At 48.5% G+C, this 19,729-nt stretch overlaps 1 protein-coding gene across 1 annotated transcript in view; it reads right to left on the minus strand.

Annotated features, from left to right (window-relative positions):
- Positions 1–19,729, minus strand: part of LOC143974679 (protein ENL-like) — a 78,175-nt gene that overhangs the window by 39,790 nt on the left and 18,656 nt on the right. Inside the window, exon 7 of the mRNA XM_077476301.1 lies at positions 6,130–6,217. Within this exon, the coding sequence (XP_077332427.1) occupies positions 6,130–6,217 (88 nt within the window). The remainder of the gene's footprint in view (positions 1–6,129; positions 6,218–19,729) is intronic.

Genomic DNA, 19,729 nt, shown 5'->3' on the forward strand with positions numbered 1-19,729 from the left:
CCGACTTCTGTAGGTTTAGTACCCAACCAAACTCCCGAAGAGTTTGCATGGTAATTGCCACATCCTCCCTTAATACTAAAGCGGAAGGTGCTCTCAGAAGGAGGTCGTCCAGGTAAACAAGGATTGCGATCCCTCGCTGCCTTAGCAAAGCCAAAATTGGGGCTAGCACCTTGGTGTAGACCCTCGGTGCTGACGCCAGGCCAAAAGGGAGAACTACAAATTGGTAGTGCTCATCCCCGACCGCAAATCGCAGAAACCTCTGATACTCGATGAATATGGAGACGTCCAAGTATGCGTGCTTGATGTCCAGGGATGCCAGAAAATCCCCCTGATGGAGTGCAGCGACCACCGAGCGAACTGATTCCATCCTGAACCCTTGTACTTTCACAAAGCTGTTGAGGGCCTTGACGTCCAGGACTGGGCGGGCCCCTTCCTTCTTTGAGACTACAAACAGATTGGAGTAGAATCCCTGAAACCTTTCCGGCATCAGTACAGATACTATCACCCTGTGCAACAGCAGGTCCTGCACTGCCCTGAAAAGGGCTTCCTGATGAGCCAGAAGAAGGTGAAGGTTGGAGGGGAAAAAAAAAAAATCTGTTTGGCGCACAAGAAAGAAACTATCTTGTATGCTGATGAAACCAGTTCGTAGACCCACTGGTCAGAAAGTAGGGAGGTCCACCGAGCTGCAAACTCCCGAAGGTGACCCCCACCGGACAGTCAGACGGGGCAAACCGTCATGCGGTAACAGATATGCTCGCATGTTTGTTTGGCTTGCAAAACCAGTAGGGGTGCAAACGGATCAAAAAACTCACGGCTCGGATCATTCCTCGGATCAGAGTCACGGATCGGATCATTTTTCAGATCAGCAAATAATAATTGAATTTGCAAAAACCTGTGAAAATGCCACCACCATATAGTCCCCACTGTAATATCCACAATCACTCCACTGTAATATACATCTCCCCCACTGTAATATCCACGTCATCTCTCCCACTGTAAATATTGGCCGAGCATGGCCAGGTACGGCTGGGTATCGCCGAGTATGGCTGGGTATTACCGAGTATTGCAGGGTATGGCTGGGTATGGTAGAGTATGGCCGGGTATTGGCAAGGTACAGCAGAGTATTGGCAGAGTACTGCAGAGTATTGGCAGGGTACTGCAGAGTATTGGCAGGGTACTGCAGAGTATTGGCAGGGTACATCTCCCCCACTGTAATATCCAAGTCATCTCCCCCACTGTAATATTGGCTGAGCATGGCTGGGTAAGGCCGGGTATGGCTGGGTATTAACGGGTATGGCAGAGTATGGCTGGGTATGGCAGAGTACTGCAGGGTATTGCAGAGTATTGGCAGGGTATTGGCAGAGTATGGAGGGATGGCTGTGACTGCAATTGTAACAAAGCAGCGCTGTGGGCACTACAGATGCAGCCCATAGCACTGCTGTCATACGATTTCTCCCCTCCACTGTACAGATCTGTACACAGAGGGGCAATCACATTGTAAAAGCCGACGGGTGAACCAAGATGGCCGCCGCTCCGGAACTAGGCCGAAGCCGCGGCCTTTCCTAAGGCCGAGACAGCGGATCGCAGAGTGTGCCGATCTGAACGGGGTGACCCATTCGGATCATGGTTCGGTGACGATCCGTTGCACCCCTAGAAACCAGGGATGCTTTTGTCCCTCAGCAGGTACCTTGTCGGACTGGGAACACTTATCTGCCGACCTGAGTGGACGAAAAATCCGCTTCTGAGCGGAAAAGGATGGCCCTTGCCTACGGCGTGGCTCCTTACCTTTTCTGGACTGTGGGAGCAACGTACTCTTAACCCCAGTAACATTCTTAATAATGTCGTCCAGCGAGGCTCCAAATAGCCTCACTCCCTGGAAGGGCAAATCTGCCAGTGCTTTCTTAAATGCCTGGTCTGCAGACCAGCATTTCAGCCAAATCAGGCAACGTAGCACTACTGCTGATACTGAGGCTCTAGAGAGCAAGAGGGCCATATCTAAGGCTGTATCACAAACATACTTAAGGCTCTGCACCAACTGGTTCGCCAGCTCCACGCAGACCGGGGAAGCCTGTTGCCTTTCCAACTTACTGTGCAACAATTTAGCCCATTCAGTAAGCATCTGACACCATGGCTAACACAGGCCGCAATGTTGACCCCACCACCGTAAACAGGGATCGGGCAACCACCTCGGCCCTTCTGTCAGCAGGGTTCTTGAAGGCAGGATTCCCTTCCACCAGAATCGTGCTTACCTTATTTAACCTGAATACCAGGGGGTCAACAATCGGAGGAGATGTCCATTTCTTCACGAAACTCTCCTCAAAGGGGTAACTCCCAGCCATGCATTTTGGGACTTAAAAGGCCTGCTGCAGTTTTCCCCACTCCTTGTAAATAAGCTTATCAAAATAAGTTGGGACCCGAAAAGGGATCGATACCTCTGTAGATACCCCCACCGTATCCTTCATCTTTAGGGTATCACGCACCACTGTAATAAGTGCTCCTACAAGCGCCTTTTTCTGCGCTGACCCGGACACAGAGTCATCCTCACTGCCTGAACAGTCCTGGTCCGAATCCTCTGATACGTCAAAACAGGGGATGCCTGTTACAGCGCGGCCCGAGTCTGAATCAGAGCTTTCCCCAGAAGACGGTGGGGGGGGGGGGCGTTTTTTACCCCCCTTGCACCCACACGCCACTTTCACCCTGGCAACAAAGGCCTCCAGGACTGCCGACAGAGCGTCCATAGGCACCGCAGGTGCAGGGGAACCAGTTGCAATAACAGGGATGTCTGGGGAAGAAGCGCAAGCTTCCGACACCATGCTGACCCACACTCGCTTGTCACCACTTAGGGACCTAACAAAATGTCCACCCTCCTAGCCGACAGAGACTGAGGGCCCCCCGCAGGACTCACCACCCTGACTAGGTACTGCGCTGTGCTGCTGCTGTCCGCTCTCCCCTGTGTCATCCACGAGGTGTCTATGTGAATAGCGCTGTTCTAGAAGGAACAAGCACCCAGTGCTAGAGGCAAAACTATCTGAGGCTACTAGAAAATTGGCCCCGGCCACCTCAGCAAAAACGTCTGAGGGCGCCGAGAAAATGGACACCGATCTTCCAGAAAATGGCTGAAAGGCAAAGACTGGCTGTGGCTACAGAAAAATGGCAGCGGCCCCAGGAAAATGGCTGCGGAGCACGTGGCGGCCTCCCCACATGTCAAACACAGCACAAACACCCCACCATGGCCCAGAAGCAGGGAAGAGGACAAGCGGACCCCTACTCCCAGCGCAGCCCCCTGCCAGGACCTAGAGCTCCCCCGGTAGACCCCCGGCCCGGTACGTGCACCGCACCCCCATGTGCCCAGTCACACAGTGACCCATAGCACGGGGAGGAGGGAAGGGACAGGGTGAGAAGAAAGGGAGAGTGAGAGACCCCCTATTCGACCTCCCAGGGAATGCCCAGTTGCTTCATCCTGCCGAGACAGGTGGAATCATACTTACCCCTCCTGCAGGGACGGCTGGATGCATTCCACCAATAGACCCATCACTCAAGCAGTACAGTGTGGCTGACGGCCACGACACACTGTGACACAGACAGCAGTAGCACGGTCATATGTGTGCATATAGAGCATATAGCTCACCGGCCACCCCTGGAGCAGAAGGGGTATGTCATGGCCGACCCAGCGCGTAGCTAGGGCCTGCTCAAGCTCGATGGCCAGGCTGGGGAGACTACCAGGATCTATATTTTCCAGCCTGTCACCCAGCCCGGCTGTTGATTGTAGATCACAGGAATCAAAAATGCAGAAAAAAAAAAGAAAAAAAATTCACAAGAACAATGGTCCCACCGGGAGCCAGGTCCTTCTCCTACACTAGGCAGAATAAAACTGAGCTGCTGGATGCAGTGTGAGGGGTTATAGCTAGAAAGATGGCCCCCTGGGCGGTATTGTGCAAGTGTTGCTGCTTTTAACACTTTCAGCCTAGTCCTCTCCTAAAGGGGCGATATAACCCTAAGATCTAAATGAAGATGCTGTGTCCGTCAATGAACTAATGAGAATTTTTTTTTTTAATCATGTAAACTAAAAATTTGGAATGTAAAAAATGGCTCTGGGACTCGGATGTAAAAACTGATGTGAACTGGTCTGTTTTTTTGGGGAAAAAACATGACTGAACTGATGAAACAAAAGGAAGCCTAAGGGTCCATTTACACGGGTGGTCCGCTAGGCGGACACCGCTCTGCTCAGCGGGAGATCGCTCCGCTGATCCCCGCTGAGCAGGTGGGTAAAAGGTCTGTCTCTACTTACTGTGCACAGCAGAGACGACAGAGCCCCGCTCTCCCCTATGGGGAAATCAGGTGAAAACATTTGTTTGTTTTTACTCGATCTTATCCAGCTGACATGTCAAGCGGACATGTCAACGCCGCTCCATAAAGGTGAATGGAGGGTCCGATCAGGTCCGCCTGAAAAACTGACAGGCAGACCTGATCGGAACGCCCATGTGAAAGGACCCTAGGGCCGTTTATAAATAAAGTTGAAGCGATTAGCGATTTTCTTTCTTGTAAAAGTAATCTGACCAGCTATGGAAGGGAGCTGATAAGGATGCAACTGGCTGCATCCAGTTCCAGGCACAAAGTATGACGTCAGAAACCAAAAGCAACAAAGATTTATATATATATATATATATATATATATATATATATATATATATATATATATATATACATACATATACACACACACATACATACATATACACTCACACACGCTATATATGTTTAGGGGGTTGCAAGTCGTTTTCTAGCAAAACAATTTTGATTTTTACATGTAGGAAAGGGATGTCAGAATTGACGTGGACTGGAAATGGTGTGAAAATGTAACATTTAAAATCAGATTATCACACTACTAGCACGCTCAAGGTTAACACTTATTCTTCTGTTCTTGTAATAGCTGCAGTGACTTCCCTTCAGGCCACTTCTTTATTCTATACATACACAAAACATGCCAGTTCTCAAAATTGGCCTCCAATTTTAATGTCATTTTAACATGCCCTAAGGGCTGGTGCAGTTTAAATAATCAGGGTCAGTGTTTTTTTTAACATAAGCATTAAAAAAAAAAAACAGCTAAATATCCTTATTAAGGTTATACCTTATTAAACTTATTAGTTAGGCTAATTTTATGTGTTTTCAGGCAAGACGATGGGAAGCTTTACAAAGAAAAATCCCTAGTCTGTCATTTGAAAACCTGGAACTTCAACATGTGAGAAACTTTTGAAAATTCCCCCTGGCCAGCGCATGGCACAATCATATGGGGGCATGCCAAAGCTTATGCAAACACTGACACTCAGTATCTGCAAAGGACTTTACTGGGGCCAGAATGGTGGAATGGGGGTTGGACAGCTGCACATTGTGGATGCTCTGGAGCTGTAAAGTGCACCAGCTTTTTACTTTAGTTTTCCCTTTAGAGATTAAATGGATTTGATTGCCCAAGAAAGCAAATAAATGAAGCACACAGCTTTCACTCTCTTTGTGCTGTTTTATAGGGACAGTGTATTACAGAAAAAAAGCCAAAAGGGGACATTTTAGAACAGTAGGGTTACATTTGCATGGGTGACTTAGCGCCAGTACAAATGACAGCACCAGAAATCTTCAGTTTCTGCGACCAGTGAGCGGCTAGCTGTGGTCACAGAAGCCCTGTATACTTCAATGACAGGTCAGCAACAGCCACAGGCATCTGTGGCTGTCCGCTTAGCCAGCGTTTTACCCGTTATGATCGCTGCTGGATGCACATCTAAGGAAATAAAGGGGATTCTCCGGCACATGACTGTGCTGAAATAAACCCCTATATTGTTAAACTCCAGTTTCAAAAACTGAGAATGTATATTTATTCCAGGGCAATTTTTGCAAAACTTTACATACTGTACATTCACATCAGTCCCTGACCTTAAGGAGCTTGCAATCTAAGGTCTCTAGGTTACATGTACACATATACTATGGCCAAGTTGGACGAGAGCCAATTAACCTACTAGCATGCCTTTGGATGTATCCATATGCCTTTTAACAAATAGCTAGTTAAAAAAAAAAAAAAAAGGACTTTTTTTAACAAATAATTTGGATAGGTCATTAGAGATTTTATAAATGCATGCTTACCTTGGCTGTGGTTTTGTGAAGGTTCAAAGTCGGACTCAGAGCTGGAGTCTGAAGTGGAGCTGCTGTTTGATGGGCTAGATGGGATGGACTACATACATATACGAATTAAGAAAACAAGGGTGGAAATGACGAGAAAAAAAAAAAGAAAAAAAGAAGAACAAATTAATTTGGTAAAATAAGGCAACACAGATTCGAACAACAATAATATAAATACATATTTATTAGACAAGTATAGTAGCAAATTTTAAAGGAACATTATTCTACCAAATAGAGGTTTGTTTGAAATGGCACTTTAAGCCCTTGTACACACGGTCGGATATTCCGACGGAATGTGTCCTATCGGACCGTTTTGTCGGATATTCCGACTGTGTGTGGTCTCCATCGGACTGTTTCAGTCGGAATATCTGACAGACCAACTTTTCCAACTTGCCAGTAAAATTTTCCGACAAAATGCTCAGATCGGACATGCTCCGATCATGTGTAGCCTACTCCGACGGACAAAGTGCCACGCATGCTCAGATCAAATTCCTAGACCAAAGCTATTGGCTACTAGCCTGAATGTAGTCACGTCGTAACGAAATAACGTCATCACGTTATGTACAATCGGATTTTCCGACAACTTTGTCCGACCGTGTGTATGCAACAGTTTCGGACAAAATCCGTCGGACAAAATCCAACTGATTTGGTTGTCAGAATGTCCGACCGTGTGCACAAGGGCTTAGAGGATTTCCTATGTAATTAAAGGTACGATCAAATTCCCTCAAAGGAGTTTCAGTCTGTAAAAAAAAAAAAATGAAAAAATAAAAGTGAGCAGCTACAAATCCTGTAGCTGCTGACTTTTAATAAAAGGACACTTACCTGTCCAGGGATCCAGTGCCATCCTTACCCGGGCTAGCTTTTTAATAGCCTTCAGGTTCCCGGCACCAACATGACTGTTGGCAACCATCTGTGCTGCTTGTGGCTTCACACCCACCTGCCTGCTGCACTTTCTGAATGGCCTCAGGGGAGAGAGGAGGAAAGAAGAACTTTCACTCAAATAGCAAAGTAGGAGCAGGCACCTGTCAAAGTGAGGTACCTGCTTAACCCAAAGAAATGCATGCCAAACGTGGCAGGGGAGGAGGGCTTAACCACTACAATACAGGGCACTTTTCGCCCCCTTCCTTCCCAGACCATTTTTCAGCTTTCAGCGCTCTCGCACTTTCAATGACAATTGCGTGGTCATGCTACGCTGTACCCAAATTAACTTTTTATCATTTTGTTCGCACAAATAGAGCTTTATTTTGGTGGTATTTATTCATGACTCAGTTTTAAGCGAAAAGAGAGCAGAAATTTGGAAAAAATAAATAAATATTTTCTTCATTCTATTTTAAAAGAAATCCAATCAAATAGAATTTTGTCATAAATTTAAGTCAAAATGTATTCTGCTACATGTTTTTGGTAAAAAAAAAATTGTATAATAATTGGTTTGTGTGATCATGGACATATGTACGGAAATGATCATGTACATGTGTGTGCAGATAATGATTGGGACATGTGATTTTAGTGGGACATATGTGGGGGACATGTGTTTTTATTATTTAGGGACGTGTGTTTGGGGACATTGTGTGGGGACATGTGTGTTTACACTAGACTGGTGATCAGTGAGTAAAAAGCTGTAAAAAACATCTCATACTCACTGATCACCAGCCGGGTGCAGCGATCCGCTATCCTCTCCTCAACAACTTCCGTGTGAGGAGAGGAGAGCCGATTGCCTTGCAATCGGCTGTTTGTTTACATCCCATGATGGCTGTGATTGGACACGGCCGTCATGTGATCCGGAAGGCCAATCACAGCGCCCTCCTGCCCATCGGAAATGCAACATGTCTGGGTGAAACAAGCGCTTTGGGATCCCGCCGATGCGCACAATCCCCCTCCTTCTGAAGGACATTCCTGAATGTCCACTCAGAAGGAGAGGGCACCCATCCGGCCGTATATGTACATTGGCTGGCGGGAGAATACACTGATTATTTCTAATGGCTATAGCCACTGGCAAAAATCGCATGCTGAAAATCCGACAAGCTGGTCGTACCCAAGTCGATTGAGGGATCCCCTTGGGTCCATTCAGCCTGCCCATAGATGGTTCAAATCTCTGCCGGTTTCTACTGAAATGGCCAAGATTCAAACCATGTATGGCCGGCTTTGGACTAAAGATTTCTGCATGTAAATAATAAACAAATAACTGGACTTAGTGATTGCCAATCCTTGTCTATAGGCACTTTAACATACGTGGAAGAAACAAGCAGAGCAAGAAGGGAAACAACATCGTTTTTTGTTCATTGAAAAAACTACTACTTTGACCCATCCACGAATTTGAAGTAGATGAGGGAATCCTCCTACATGGCCGGCTTTTACTTTCTGTTTAGCTTACACACTAACACTCAAAAGAGCAATAACTTCAAAAGTGGACAGTAATGGACCAATATAAAATTCAGCTAGTCAGTACAATAACAATCTAACCGCTTTGCATACAAAATAATTTTCATAAACTTTTTTCCTGGACATTTAGACCCCTTTCACACCACACCGCCCATAGCGTGGGCGGTAAAACGCAGCTATTTTTAGCTGTGTTTTACCGCAGGATTTGCCGCAGATTTGCGGCGCATTTCGGCCGCTAGCGGGGTGCTTTTACCCCCTGCTAGCGGCCGAGAAAGGGTTAAAACCGCCGGCAATACACCGCAATAGCTGCGTTTTGCCGGCGGTATTACAGCGCTGCCCTATTGATTTCAATGGGGAGCAGCGGTGGAGGAGCGGAAAACACACTCCAAAGAAGCTGCTGGCAGGACTTTTCCCTGACGTCCTGCCAGTGCACTGCTGTAGTGCAAAAGCCCTCGGGCTTTCACACTACAAACAATGGTGCAGCTTTTTTAGGGCGGATTGCAGGCGCTATTTCTAACGCCATAGCGCCTGCAAAACGCCCTGGTGTGAAAGGGGTCTTTAAAGCGGGACTGTACTGGGGAAAAAAATATTAAAAGCCAGCAGCTATAAATACTACAGCTGCTGACTTTTAATAAATGGACACTCACCTGTCCCGGGGGCCAGCGATGCCAGCAGCCGAGGCCGATCGATCGCTCGGCTCTCGGCTGCTGCCGCCACCATTCTGGGTGAGGGAATCAGGAAGTGAAGCGAATCGGCTTCACTTCCTGGTTCCCTACTGCGCATGCGCGAGTCGCGGAGTGCAATAGGAATTGTCCGCGCTGTCTCTGGGACCCGTGTGTGTCCCAGCAGACAGCGCGGCAGGACAGGAAGAGGTATCTCCACCCCCTCCCCCCTGAAAGGTGCCAATTGTGACACCGGAGGGGGGGAGGGTTCCGATCAGCGGAAGTTCCACTTTAGGGTGGAACCCCACTTTAAAGAAGAACTCTGATGCAAAACTTTTGTTCTCCCAGGCAGTGGGGCTGTGCCTGCACTGCATGAGTTAACTGCTCGTTTTTGTCTAGGGGATTGCAGAGTAGAGATATACTTCCCTAATCTGCCAATCCTTCAAGCGCGACACCAGTCCCTTCCGTTCCTGCCCTCACGCAGGCTAACGGTCTTGTGAACGTTCCTGGCGTAATCATACCCATATACCAGCTTCGGATGCGAGAACGGCAGGCACAGTTCACCGCTGGACCTGAAGGGAGTGTGGTTTTCCAGAGGATCAGATAACTATAGCTTTTCCTTGCACTCCTGGCCAAAAATGAGCAGTTAACCCATGCAGTGCAGGCACAGCCCCACTGCATCGGAAAATAAAAAAATTGCCTGGAGATCTTCTATTTGGTAGATTATTTTAGGAAATGCCCTGCATGTATTTATTATAAGCAGTCAAACTTACAAAAAAAGGTTTTAAAAATGCAGTTTATACATTTTTGGTTTCTAAAGTTTAACTCCGCATTGAATGGTACTAAACTTCCCTGAAACCTTAAAATATCTTAATAAAACCACTCTACAGCCCTGGCCAAAAGTTTGGAGAATGACACAAATATTAATGTTTGCTGCCAGACACAGTTTTTATGATGGCAATTTGTATATACTCCAGAATGTTATGAAGAGTGATCAGATGTATTGCAATTATTTGCAAAGTCCCTCTTTGCCATGAAAAATTAATTTAAAGTGGAGTTCCAACCAAAAATGGAACTTCCGCTTTTCTGGTTCCTCACTCCCCCTGGTGTCACATTTGGCATCTTTCAGGGGGAGGGGGTGCAGATATCTGTATAATCCAGGGCATAGATCGCCGCAGTATCTGCAGCTATCTACGCAATGTCCAGCCCCTCCTCTATCCCCCCCCCCTGTCTTTTGGGAGACACACAGATCCCAGAAGACAGCAGGGACCAGTAAGATTGTGCAGCACAACTCGCGCATGCACAGTAGGGAACCAGGCTGTGAAGCCACAAGGCTTCACTTCCCGATTCTCTTACCGAAGATGCCATCCCAGGAACCAAGGGACAGATCAGCTTCGGGTGAGGATATCGCGGGCGCCCTGGACAGGTAAGTGTCCCAATATTAAAAGTCATCAGCTGCAGTATTTGTAGCTGCCAACTTTTATTTTATTTTTTTTCGGCGAAACTTCGCTTTAATCCCACAAAAAACATTTCCACTGCATTTGTGAAGAAGGCTTCAGGGTGCCCAAGAAAGTTCAGCAAGCGACAGGACCGTCTCCTACAGTTGGTTCAGCTGTGGGATCGGGGCACCACTACTGCAGAACTTGCTCAGGAATGGCAGCAGGCAGTTGTGAGTGCATCTGCAGGCACAGCAAGGAGAATGCTTTTGGAGGATGGCCTGGTGTCAAGAAAAGCAGCAAAGAAGCCACTTCTCTCCAGGAAAAACATCAGGGACAGACTAACATTCTGCAAAAGGTACAGGGATTAGACTGCTGAGGACTGGGATAAAGTCATTTTCTCTGATGAATCCCCTTTCCGATAGTTTGGGGCATCCGGAAAAATACCGGAAATGAAAAGTTGAGCGCTACCATCAGTCCTGTGTCATGCCAACAGTAAAGCATCCTTAGACCATTTCTTGTGTGGGGTTGCTTCTCAGACATGAATAAAGAATACTACAAAAACATCCTCCAAGAGCAACTTTTCCCAAACATCCAATTACAGTTTGATGGCGACCAATGCCTTTTCCAGCATGATGGAGCACCTTGCCATAAGGCAAAAGTGATAACTAAGCGACTTGGAGAACAAAACATGGAAATGTTGGGTCCATGGCAAGGAAACTGCCCAAACCTTAATCCCATTGAGAATTTATGGTTAATCCTCAAGAGGCGGGTGAACAAAAAAAACCTCACAAATTTAGACAAACTCCAAGCATTGATTATGCAAAAATGGGCTTCCATCAGTCTGGATGTGGCCCAGAAGTTGATTGACAGCATGTCAGGGTGAAATGCAGAGGTCTTGAAAAAGAATGGTCAACACTGCAAATACTGACTCTTTGCATAAACTTCATGTATTTGTCAATAAAGCCTTTGACACTTATGAAATGCTTGTCATACTTCAGTATACTATAGTAACATCTGACCAAAAGATCTAAAAACACAGAAGCAGCAGACATTGTGAAAATTAATATTTGTGTCATTCTCAAACCTCTGGGCCACGACTGTATAAATGTAGACTAACCATTTTATAATACAGCTTTCATTGAATAAAATGAACAGTTCCTTTTGTTTGTGAACTTTGGCATTTTTTGGTGCAGATTTGCCCCATTTTGGTGCATTTTCTGAAAGTGCACCAAAAGATGCAGCACGCAGGACTTTTGGTGTGCTTTCAGAAAATGCACCAAAAATAGACATCTATGGGAAACCACTGCGCTGTGGCCAAACCACGGCGAGGCAGGGCTCTAGCTGAAAGATTTCAAGAACTGACTTTATTTACTAAGGAGTCATTCTAGATGCAAATATTTTACATGCACAACCCTACAATATAAATCCAGTATAATAATAATAATGAGAAGCAATATTTTTCTTTTGACACTTGATTTTTTGGCCTTTTGGGTTTTTTGATTTTCCAAAACTATATTATGTATACAATAAAAACATTTACCCTAAAAAAAAAAAAAAAAGGAAAATACTAAGAAAAGTAGACCCCAAGTTATTAAAAATGGGTGGAGTGTGGTACTTGGCACTTTACTGTTAAATGGAGAAGTTCAACTTTCGTAACAGGTTACACCCATATGCAAGATGTAGCACCGGCTCCCTCCACTTGCTGTCACAATTAAAAATTTAAAAAAATGCCCATGCGGGGGGTCCGCCTGCCTGGCTGTGTCAAACTGCAAGTACTGATGTCCTTTGCACTGTTGGCTCGTAGTTCTAAATGACCTACCAGGGTACTGTGGTGCACTTTGGTAACCCATGGATTTTTCCTGTCAGTGTGAAATTGCCTGCCCATAGGAGGTACGGACAGACAGCTTATACTGACAGTCTGTAGGAATCCTGCATGGCACCCGCGGTCTGCTGAACATAGGTGCAATGCTTTCCAGTAGGGCTGAAACAACTAATCGATTAATTGACAACTAATCGATTATGAAATTAATTGATTACTATTCTCATAATCGATTAATTGGCCAGTAACATAATGGGGTTTAAAAAAAAACAAAATGAGGCCTTTATAATACAAAAAGAGCAAATAATCGTTACTGTAAATAGTACTTTCACAGTTCTACAGTAAAAAAATTAACCCCTTACAATAGTGATTATCTGCTTTTTCTACTATAAAGGGCTAATTTTAGTTTTTTAACCCCATTATGTTACTAAACGTCTTAGACCTGGTTCACATCTATGTGTTTTTTGGTGCTTTTTTCAGAAATGCACTACAGTTCATTTACATGGTTTCCTATGGGACACGTTCACATCTGAAAGGGTCAGGGACTTTTAACGCAAAATGGTGCTTTATTGGTTCAATATACTTCAATGGAGAAGCTGCAGAAAAGCATGTAATGCGTTTTTGCAGCAATTTGTGTTTTTTAATCTGCCCAAAAAAAATGCAAATTGCCGTAAAATCACGTGTGCAAAAATCAAAAACGTACAGCAAAAAGCACTGCAGAAACAGATCAAAAGCAAACTGCATAAGTGTGTACCGAGCCTTAGGCTGGGTTCACACTGGAGCGGCTACGAGAACCGGATGTGATTCGCACCGCACTGCAGTGCAAATCACATCCGATCTCTGTGCGATTCGAGTTCAGCCATACAGATAGTATGGCTGAATTCGCATCGCACCCGCTGCAAACTCGCACGGGACCCTTTTTTTGGTCCGCAGCAGAATCGGATCGCATGGGTGTTCACACCATGCGATCCGATTCTTGTCTGAGTTTGCAGATCGCACTGCGATATGCGGACTGATCTTGGGGTGTCATTAACATTTCACTGACACTCCCAGCAGTCCGCATAGGGCAGTGTGAACTGCCGGCGGGAGGCATGCGATGCGGGAAAACGCCACGGATTCACGGCGTTCCCGCATCGCTTCAGTGTGAACCCAGCCTTATGCTGGCCACACAGATACATTTTCAGATGAGAATATTCAGACGAAAAATCTTTATACATTCGCTGAATGAAAGAATTTTGTTTGAAATTTTCACTTGTTTTTAAAATGAATGTAATATCTGAACGAAAACCACATACATTGTCTGAAAATTCCTTTGACTAAGAAGATTTCTATTATTTCTAAATTTTCCTGTCACTGTGGTTGAAAATGAAAGTCAATTTGACCCACTTTTTTTTTTAAGGTTATTAACCATTAGCCGATTAATCGATTAATCGAAAGAATAATCGGCCAACTAATCGATTATGAAAATAATCGTTAGCTGCAGCCCTACTTTCCAGGTTCCTACAAAAAAAAATAATAATAGAAAATGCGCATTTACCTGCAAAAAAAAAAAAAAAAGTGCATTTCTTTTTATTAAAAAAAAAAAAAAAAAAATGGCCTGGTCATCTGCATTTAGTGTAGTGCTGACCCTGACAAAATAAGGGTAAATGCCCCCCCACAGCAAAGTATGGGGATACGTTTAATGGATAACTTTTTTTTTTTTAACACCCAAATTGTAGTGGGTATACAAAAGAAAAAAAATATATAATAAAAAAAAAAAAAAAAGGGAAAGAAACACGCCTTTACCATTAACCACCAAGTTCTAAGAAACACATTGGACATTCTGAACGACACTTATTGCTTATGGTTATCAATAATCTCAAACAGAGGCAATATAATAACACAGTAGTGTAATAATAATAATTATTGGAGGTGGCAAAGACCTAAGAAGAACACTTTGCTTCATAAACACAGGCAGTCCGATGTGTGGCTCGGTCTTCAATATTCTTCTACCCTACATAAAAACTGCATTTATGTGACATTCAGGAGAGCATGGCAAATATCCTGAGATATCATAAACATAGTTTATAGAAAATGACTGCAAAATGTATTCCCTCTAATTAAACATTATACAATTAAAATGATATATTCCAATCTACTAACTTAATTATAATCTTGTATGATCTATCAACCCTCCCAACCACCAAAAAATATGCATCATTTGCAATGAAAACATGAGCAAAAGCTACAGGATAAAAAAAATAGATACCATGTTTCCCTGAAAATAAGCCCGGGTCTTCTATTAATTTTGGCAACAAAAGACACAGTAGGGCTTATTTTCGGGGTAGGTCTTACTATGTAATGTGCCGTCTTCTCTCCCCCTCTCTCTTACTGCCTGGCAGGCATCCCCAGTGTGAACTGAGTAAAAATGCTTGTAAAATCCTATAATCCACTCTATTACAGTAGAATATAATGTACAATATGTGTGTTTTTGTAATATAATTGTGCCAAATACCTTCGTTAGAACGCAGCTCTGAGCTTCTGTGACCCACAGGAGCTCTCTTCCCTGCAATTATACAGAAACACACACATTGTACATTTTATATACTACTGTAATAGAGTGGATTATAGGATTTTACAAGCTTTTTAAATGAGGGCTTATTTTCAGGGTAGGGCTTATATTGCAGCCTTTCTGGAAAATAACGCTAGGTCTTTTTTTTTCGGGAAACACAGTATCTCTGAAAGGTAAAAAATATTCTAGTTCCTTAGGAAGGAAAGGACTGTGGTGCTGAAATCCTTCATTAGCCAGGGAGCAAGTTCTTCTGTTATCAATAAAAAGGGTTCAACTGTAATTTTTCTTTTACAAGCACTGGCTACTGGGACATACCCGTACAGTCTTTAAATCCCCTGGAGAGGATAAGCATACAAGGACAAAAAATAAATAAATAAAAACAGTTCCTGGTAGCCAGACACATGGGGGTTCATTTTACTAAAACTGGAGAGTGCAAAATCTAGTGCAGTTCTGCACAGACACCAATCAGCTTAATTGAGCAAGCTGAAATTAGAAGCCAATTGACTACCATTCAGAGCTGCCCCCATATTTTGCACTCTCCAGTTTTAGTAAATCAACCCCATGGTTTCTGGCTACCAGGAACTTATTGGGTGTTTCACATAATTAGAGACTAATGCAATCTGCAGATCCTGCCTGGTAGTTTGGCAGCCAAATAAGAGAACCGACAACCAGGAGGAAGCAGAAACTGTATATGCAATAGGAAATTATGGCATACACCAGGGGTATTGAATTGAAAATTAAGGAGGTCCGAGCAGTAACATTTTCTTCCAACAGAGGTCAGAATCTCATGTTTGTGCAATGATTAAGATCTTTTACATCACAGCCACCCTCCTCTTTCACAATCCCATTCTTACATCAATGTCCTTATATCACAGTCCCCCCTTCACATCACACTTCATAGCAGTTTTATTAGTGTTCTGAACCCCTCTTCAACCCCCTCCCCAACAGTGGGGTCCTCTGCCCCCCCCCTTCACAACAAAGCCCCCCGCAGCTCTGCCCCCCTTTGCATCGCAGCCCCCCCTTGCATCGCAGCCCCCCGCAGCTCTGTCCCCCCTTTGCATCGCAGTCCCCCGCAGCTCTGCCCCCTCCCCTTTACATCGCAACCCCCCCGCAGCTCTGCCCCCTCCCCTTTACATCGCAACCCCCCCGCAGCTCTGCCCCCTCCCCTTTACATCGCAACCCCCCCGCAGCTCTGCCCCCCCTTTGCATCGCAGCCCCCCCGCAGCTCTGCCCCCCCTTTGCATCGCAGCCCCCCCGCAGCTCTGCCCCCCCTTTGCATCGCAGCCCCCCTGCAGCTCTGCCCCCCCTTTGCATCGCAGCCCCCCCGCATCGCAGCTCAGCCCTCCGCAGCTCTGCCCCCCTTTGCAGCGCAGCCCCCCGCAGCTCTGCCCCCCCCTTTGCAGCGCAGCCCCCCGCAGCTCTGCCCCCCCTTTGCAGCGCAGCCCCCCGCAGCTCTGCCCCCCCTTTGCAGCCCGGCCCCCGCAGCTCTGCCCCCCCCTTTGCAGCGCAGCCCCCCGCAGCTCTGCCCCCCCTTTGCATCGCAGCCCCCCGCAGCTCTGCCCCCCCCTTTGCAGCGCAGCCCCCCGCAGCTCTGCCCCCCCCCTTTGCATCGCAGCCCCCCCGCAGCTCTGCCCCCCCTTTGCATCGCTGCCCCCCGCGGCTCTGCCCCCCTTTGCATCGCAGCCCCCCGCGGCTCTGCCCCCCCTTTGCATCGCAGCCCCCGCAGGTCTGCCCCCCCTTTGCATCGCAGCCCCCCCAGCTCTGCCCCCCTTTACATCGCAGCCCCCCGCAGCTCTGCCCCCCCCCTTTGCATCGCAGCCCCCCCGCAGCTCTGCCCCCCCTTTGCATCGCAGCCCCCCCGCAGCTCTGCCCCCCCTTTGCATCGCAGCCCCCCGCGGCTCTGCCCCCTTTGCATCGCAGCCCCCCGCGGCTCTGCCCCCCTTTGCATCGCAGCCCCCCGCGGCTCTGCCCCCCCCTTTGCATCGCAGCCCCCCGCAGCTCTGCCCCCCCTTTGCATCGCAGCCCCCCCAGCTCTGCCCCCCTTTACATCGCAGCCCCCCTTTACATCGCAGCTCTGCCCCCTCCCCCTTTACATCACAACCCCCCGCAGCTCTGCCCCCTCCCCTTTACATCACAACCCCCCCGCAGCTCTGCCCCCTCCCCTTTACATCACAACCCCCCCGCAGCTCTGCCCCCTCCCCTTTTACATCGCAGCCCCCCCGCAGCTCTGCCCCCCCCTTTACATCGCAGCCCCCCATGCAGCTCTGCCCCCCCTTTACATCGCAGCCTCCATGCAGCTCTGCCCCCCCTTTACATCGCAGCCTCCATGCAGCTCTGCCCCCCCATTACATCGCAGCCTCCATGCAGCTCTGCCCCCCCTTTACATCGCAGCCTCCATGCAGCTCTGCCCCCCCATTACATCGCAGCCTCCATGCAGCTCTGCCCCCCCATTACATCGCAGCCTCCATGCAGCTCTGCCCCCCCATTACATCGCAGCCTCCATGCAGCTCTGCCCCCCCATTACATCGCAGCCCCCATGCAGCTCTGCCCCCCCATTACATCGCAGCCCCCATGCAGCTCTGCCCCCCCCATTACATCGCAGCCCCCATGCAGCTCTGCCCCCCCATTACATCGCAGCCCCCATGCAGCTCTGCCCCCCCATTACATCGCAGCCCCCATGCAGCTCTGCCCCCCCATTACATCGCAGCCCCCATGCAGCTCTGCCCCCCCATTACATCGCAGCCCCCATGCAGCTCTGCCCCCCCATTACATCGCAGCCCCCATGCAGCTCTGCCCCCCCATTACATCGCAGCCCCCATGCAGCTCTGCCCCCCCCATTACATCGCAGCCCCCATGCAGCTCTCCCCCCCATTACATCGCAGCCCCCATGCAGCTCTCCCCCCCATTACATCGCAGCCCCCATGCAGCTCTGCCCCCCCATTACATCGCAGCCCCCATGCAGCTCTGCCCCCCCATTACATCGCAGCCCCCATGCAGCTCTGCCCCCCCCCATTACATCGCAGCCCCCATGCAGCTCTCCCCCCCATTACATCGCAGCCCCCATGCAGCTCTCCCCCCCATTACATCGCAGCCCCCATGCAGCTCTGCCCCCCCATTACATCGCAGCCCCCATGAAGCTCTGCCCCCCCTTTACATTACATCGCAGCCCAAATTGCAGCTCTGCCCCCCCTTTACATCGCAGCCCAAATTGCAGCTCTGCCCCCCTTTACATCGCAGCCCCCATGCAGCTCTGCCCCCCTTTACATCGCAGCCCAAATTGCAGCTCTGCCCCCCTTTACATCGCAGCCCCCATGCCGCTCTGCCCCCCCTTTACATCGCAGCCCCCATGCCGCTCTGCCCCCCCTTTACATCGCAGCCCCCATGCCGCTCTGCCCCCCCTTTACATCGCAGCCCCCATGCCGCTCTGCCCCCCCTTTACATCGCAGCCCCCATGCAGCTCTGCCCCCCCTTTACATCGCAGCCCCCATGCAGCTCTGCCCCCCCTTTACATCGCAGTCCCCATGCAGCTCTGCCCCCCCCTTTACATTGCAGCCCCCATGCAGCTCTGCCCCCCCCCTTTACATCGCAGCCCCCATGCAGCTCTACCCCATTACATCGCAGCCCCCATGCAGCTCTGCCCCCCCTTTACATCGCAGCCCCCATGCAGCTCTGCCCCCCCCTTTACATCGCAGCCCCCATGCAGCTCTGCCCCCCCCCTTTACATCGCAGCCCCCATGCAGCTCTGCCCCATTACATCGCAGCCCCCATGCAGCTCTGCCCCCCATTACATCGCAGCCCCCATGCAGCTCTGGCCCCCCCTTTACTTCACAGCCCCCCACCCTTTACTTCACAACCCCCATGCAGCTCCGCCCCCCTTTACATCACAGACCTATGCAGCTCTGCCCCCATATAGCCCTGCTCCCCCTTATTTCACAGCCCCCTGCAGCTCTGGCCCCCCTTTCACATCACAGCCCCTCTTCTTCACAGCCCTATACAGCTCTGCTCCCCTTTACATCACTGTCCCCTGCAGCTCTGCCCCCCCTTTACTTCACATCCCCGTGTAGCTCTGTTTCCCCCCCTTTACTTCACAGCCCCGTGTAGCTCTGTTTCCCCCCCTTTACTTCACATCCCCGTGTAGCTCTGTTTCCCCCCCTTTACTTCACAGCCCCGTGTAGCTCTGTTTCCCCCCCTTTACTTCACAGCCCCGTGTAGCTCTGTTTCCCCCCCTTTACTTCACATCCCCGTGTAGCTCTGTTTCCCCCCCCCTTTACTTCACAGCCCCGTGTAGCTCTGTTTCCCCCCCTTTACTTCACAGCCCCGTGTAGCTCTCTGTTTCCCCCCTTTTACTTCACAGCCCCGTGTAGCTCTGTTTCCGCCCCTTTACTTCACAGCCCCGTGTAGCTCTGTTTCCCCCCCTTTACTTCACAGCCCCGTGTAGCTCTGTTTCCCCCCCCCCTTTACTTCACAGCCTCGTGTAGCTCTGCTCCCCCCTTTATTTCACAGCCCCGTGCTCCTCTGCCCCCCCCCCCCTTTACTTCACAGCCCCGTGTAGCTCTGTTTCCCCCCCTTTGCTTCACATCCCCGTGTAGCTCTGTTTCCCCCCTTTACTTCACAGCCCCGTGTAGCTCTGTTTCCCCCCCTTTACTTCACAGCCCCGTGTAGCTCTGTATCCCCCCCTTTACTTCACAGCCCCGTGTAGCTCTGTTTCCCCCCC

The sequence above is a fragment of the Lithobates pipiens genome, unplaced genomic scaffold (genome assembly GCF_037356315.1).
Source record: "Lithobates pipiens isolate NorthernLeopardFrog02 unplaced genomic scaffold, aLitPip1_a1.2 Scaffold_13, whole genome shotgun sequence".
NCBI lineage: Eukaryota > Metazoa > Chordata > Amphibia > Anura > Ranidae > Lithobates > Lithobates pipiens.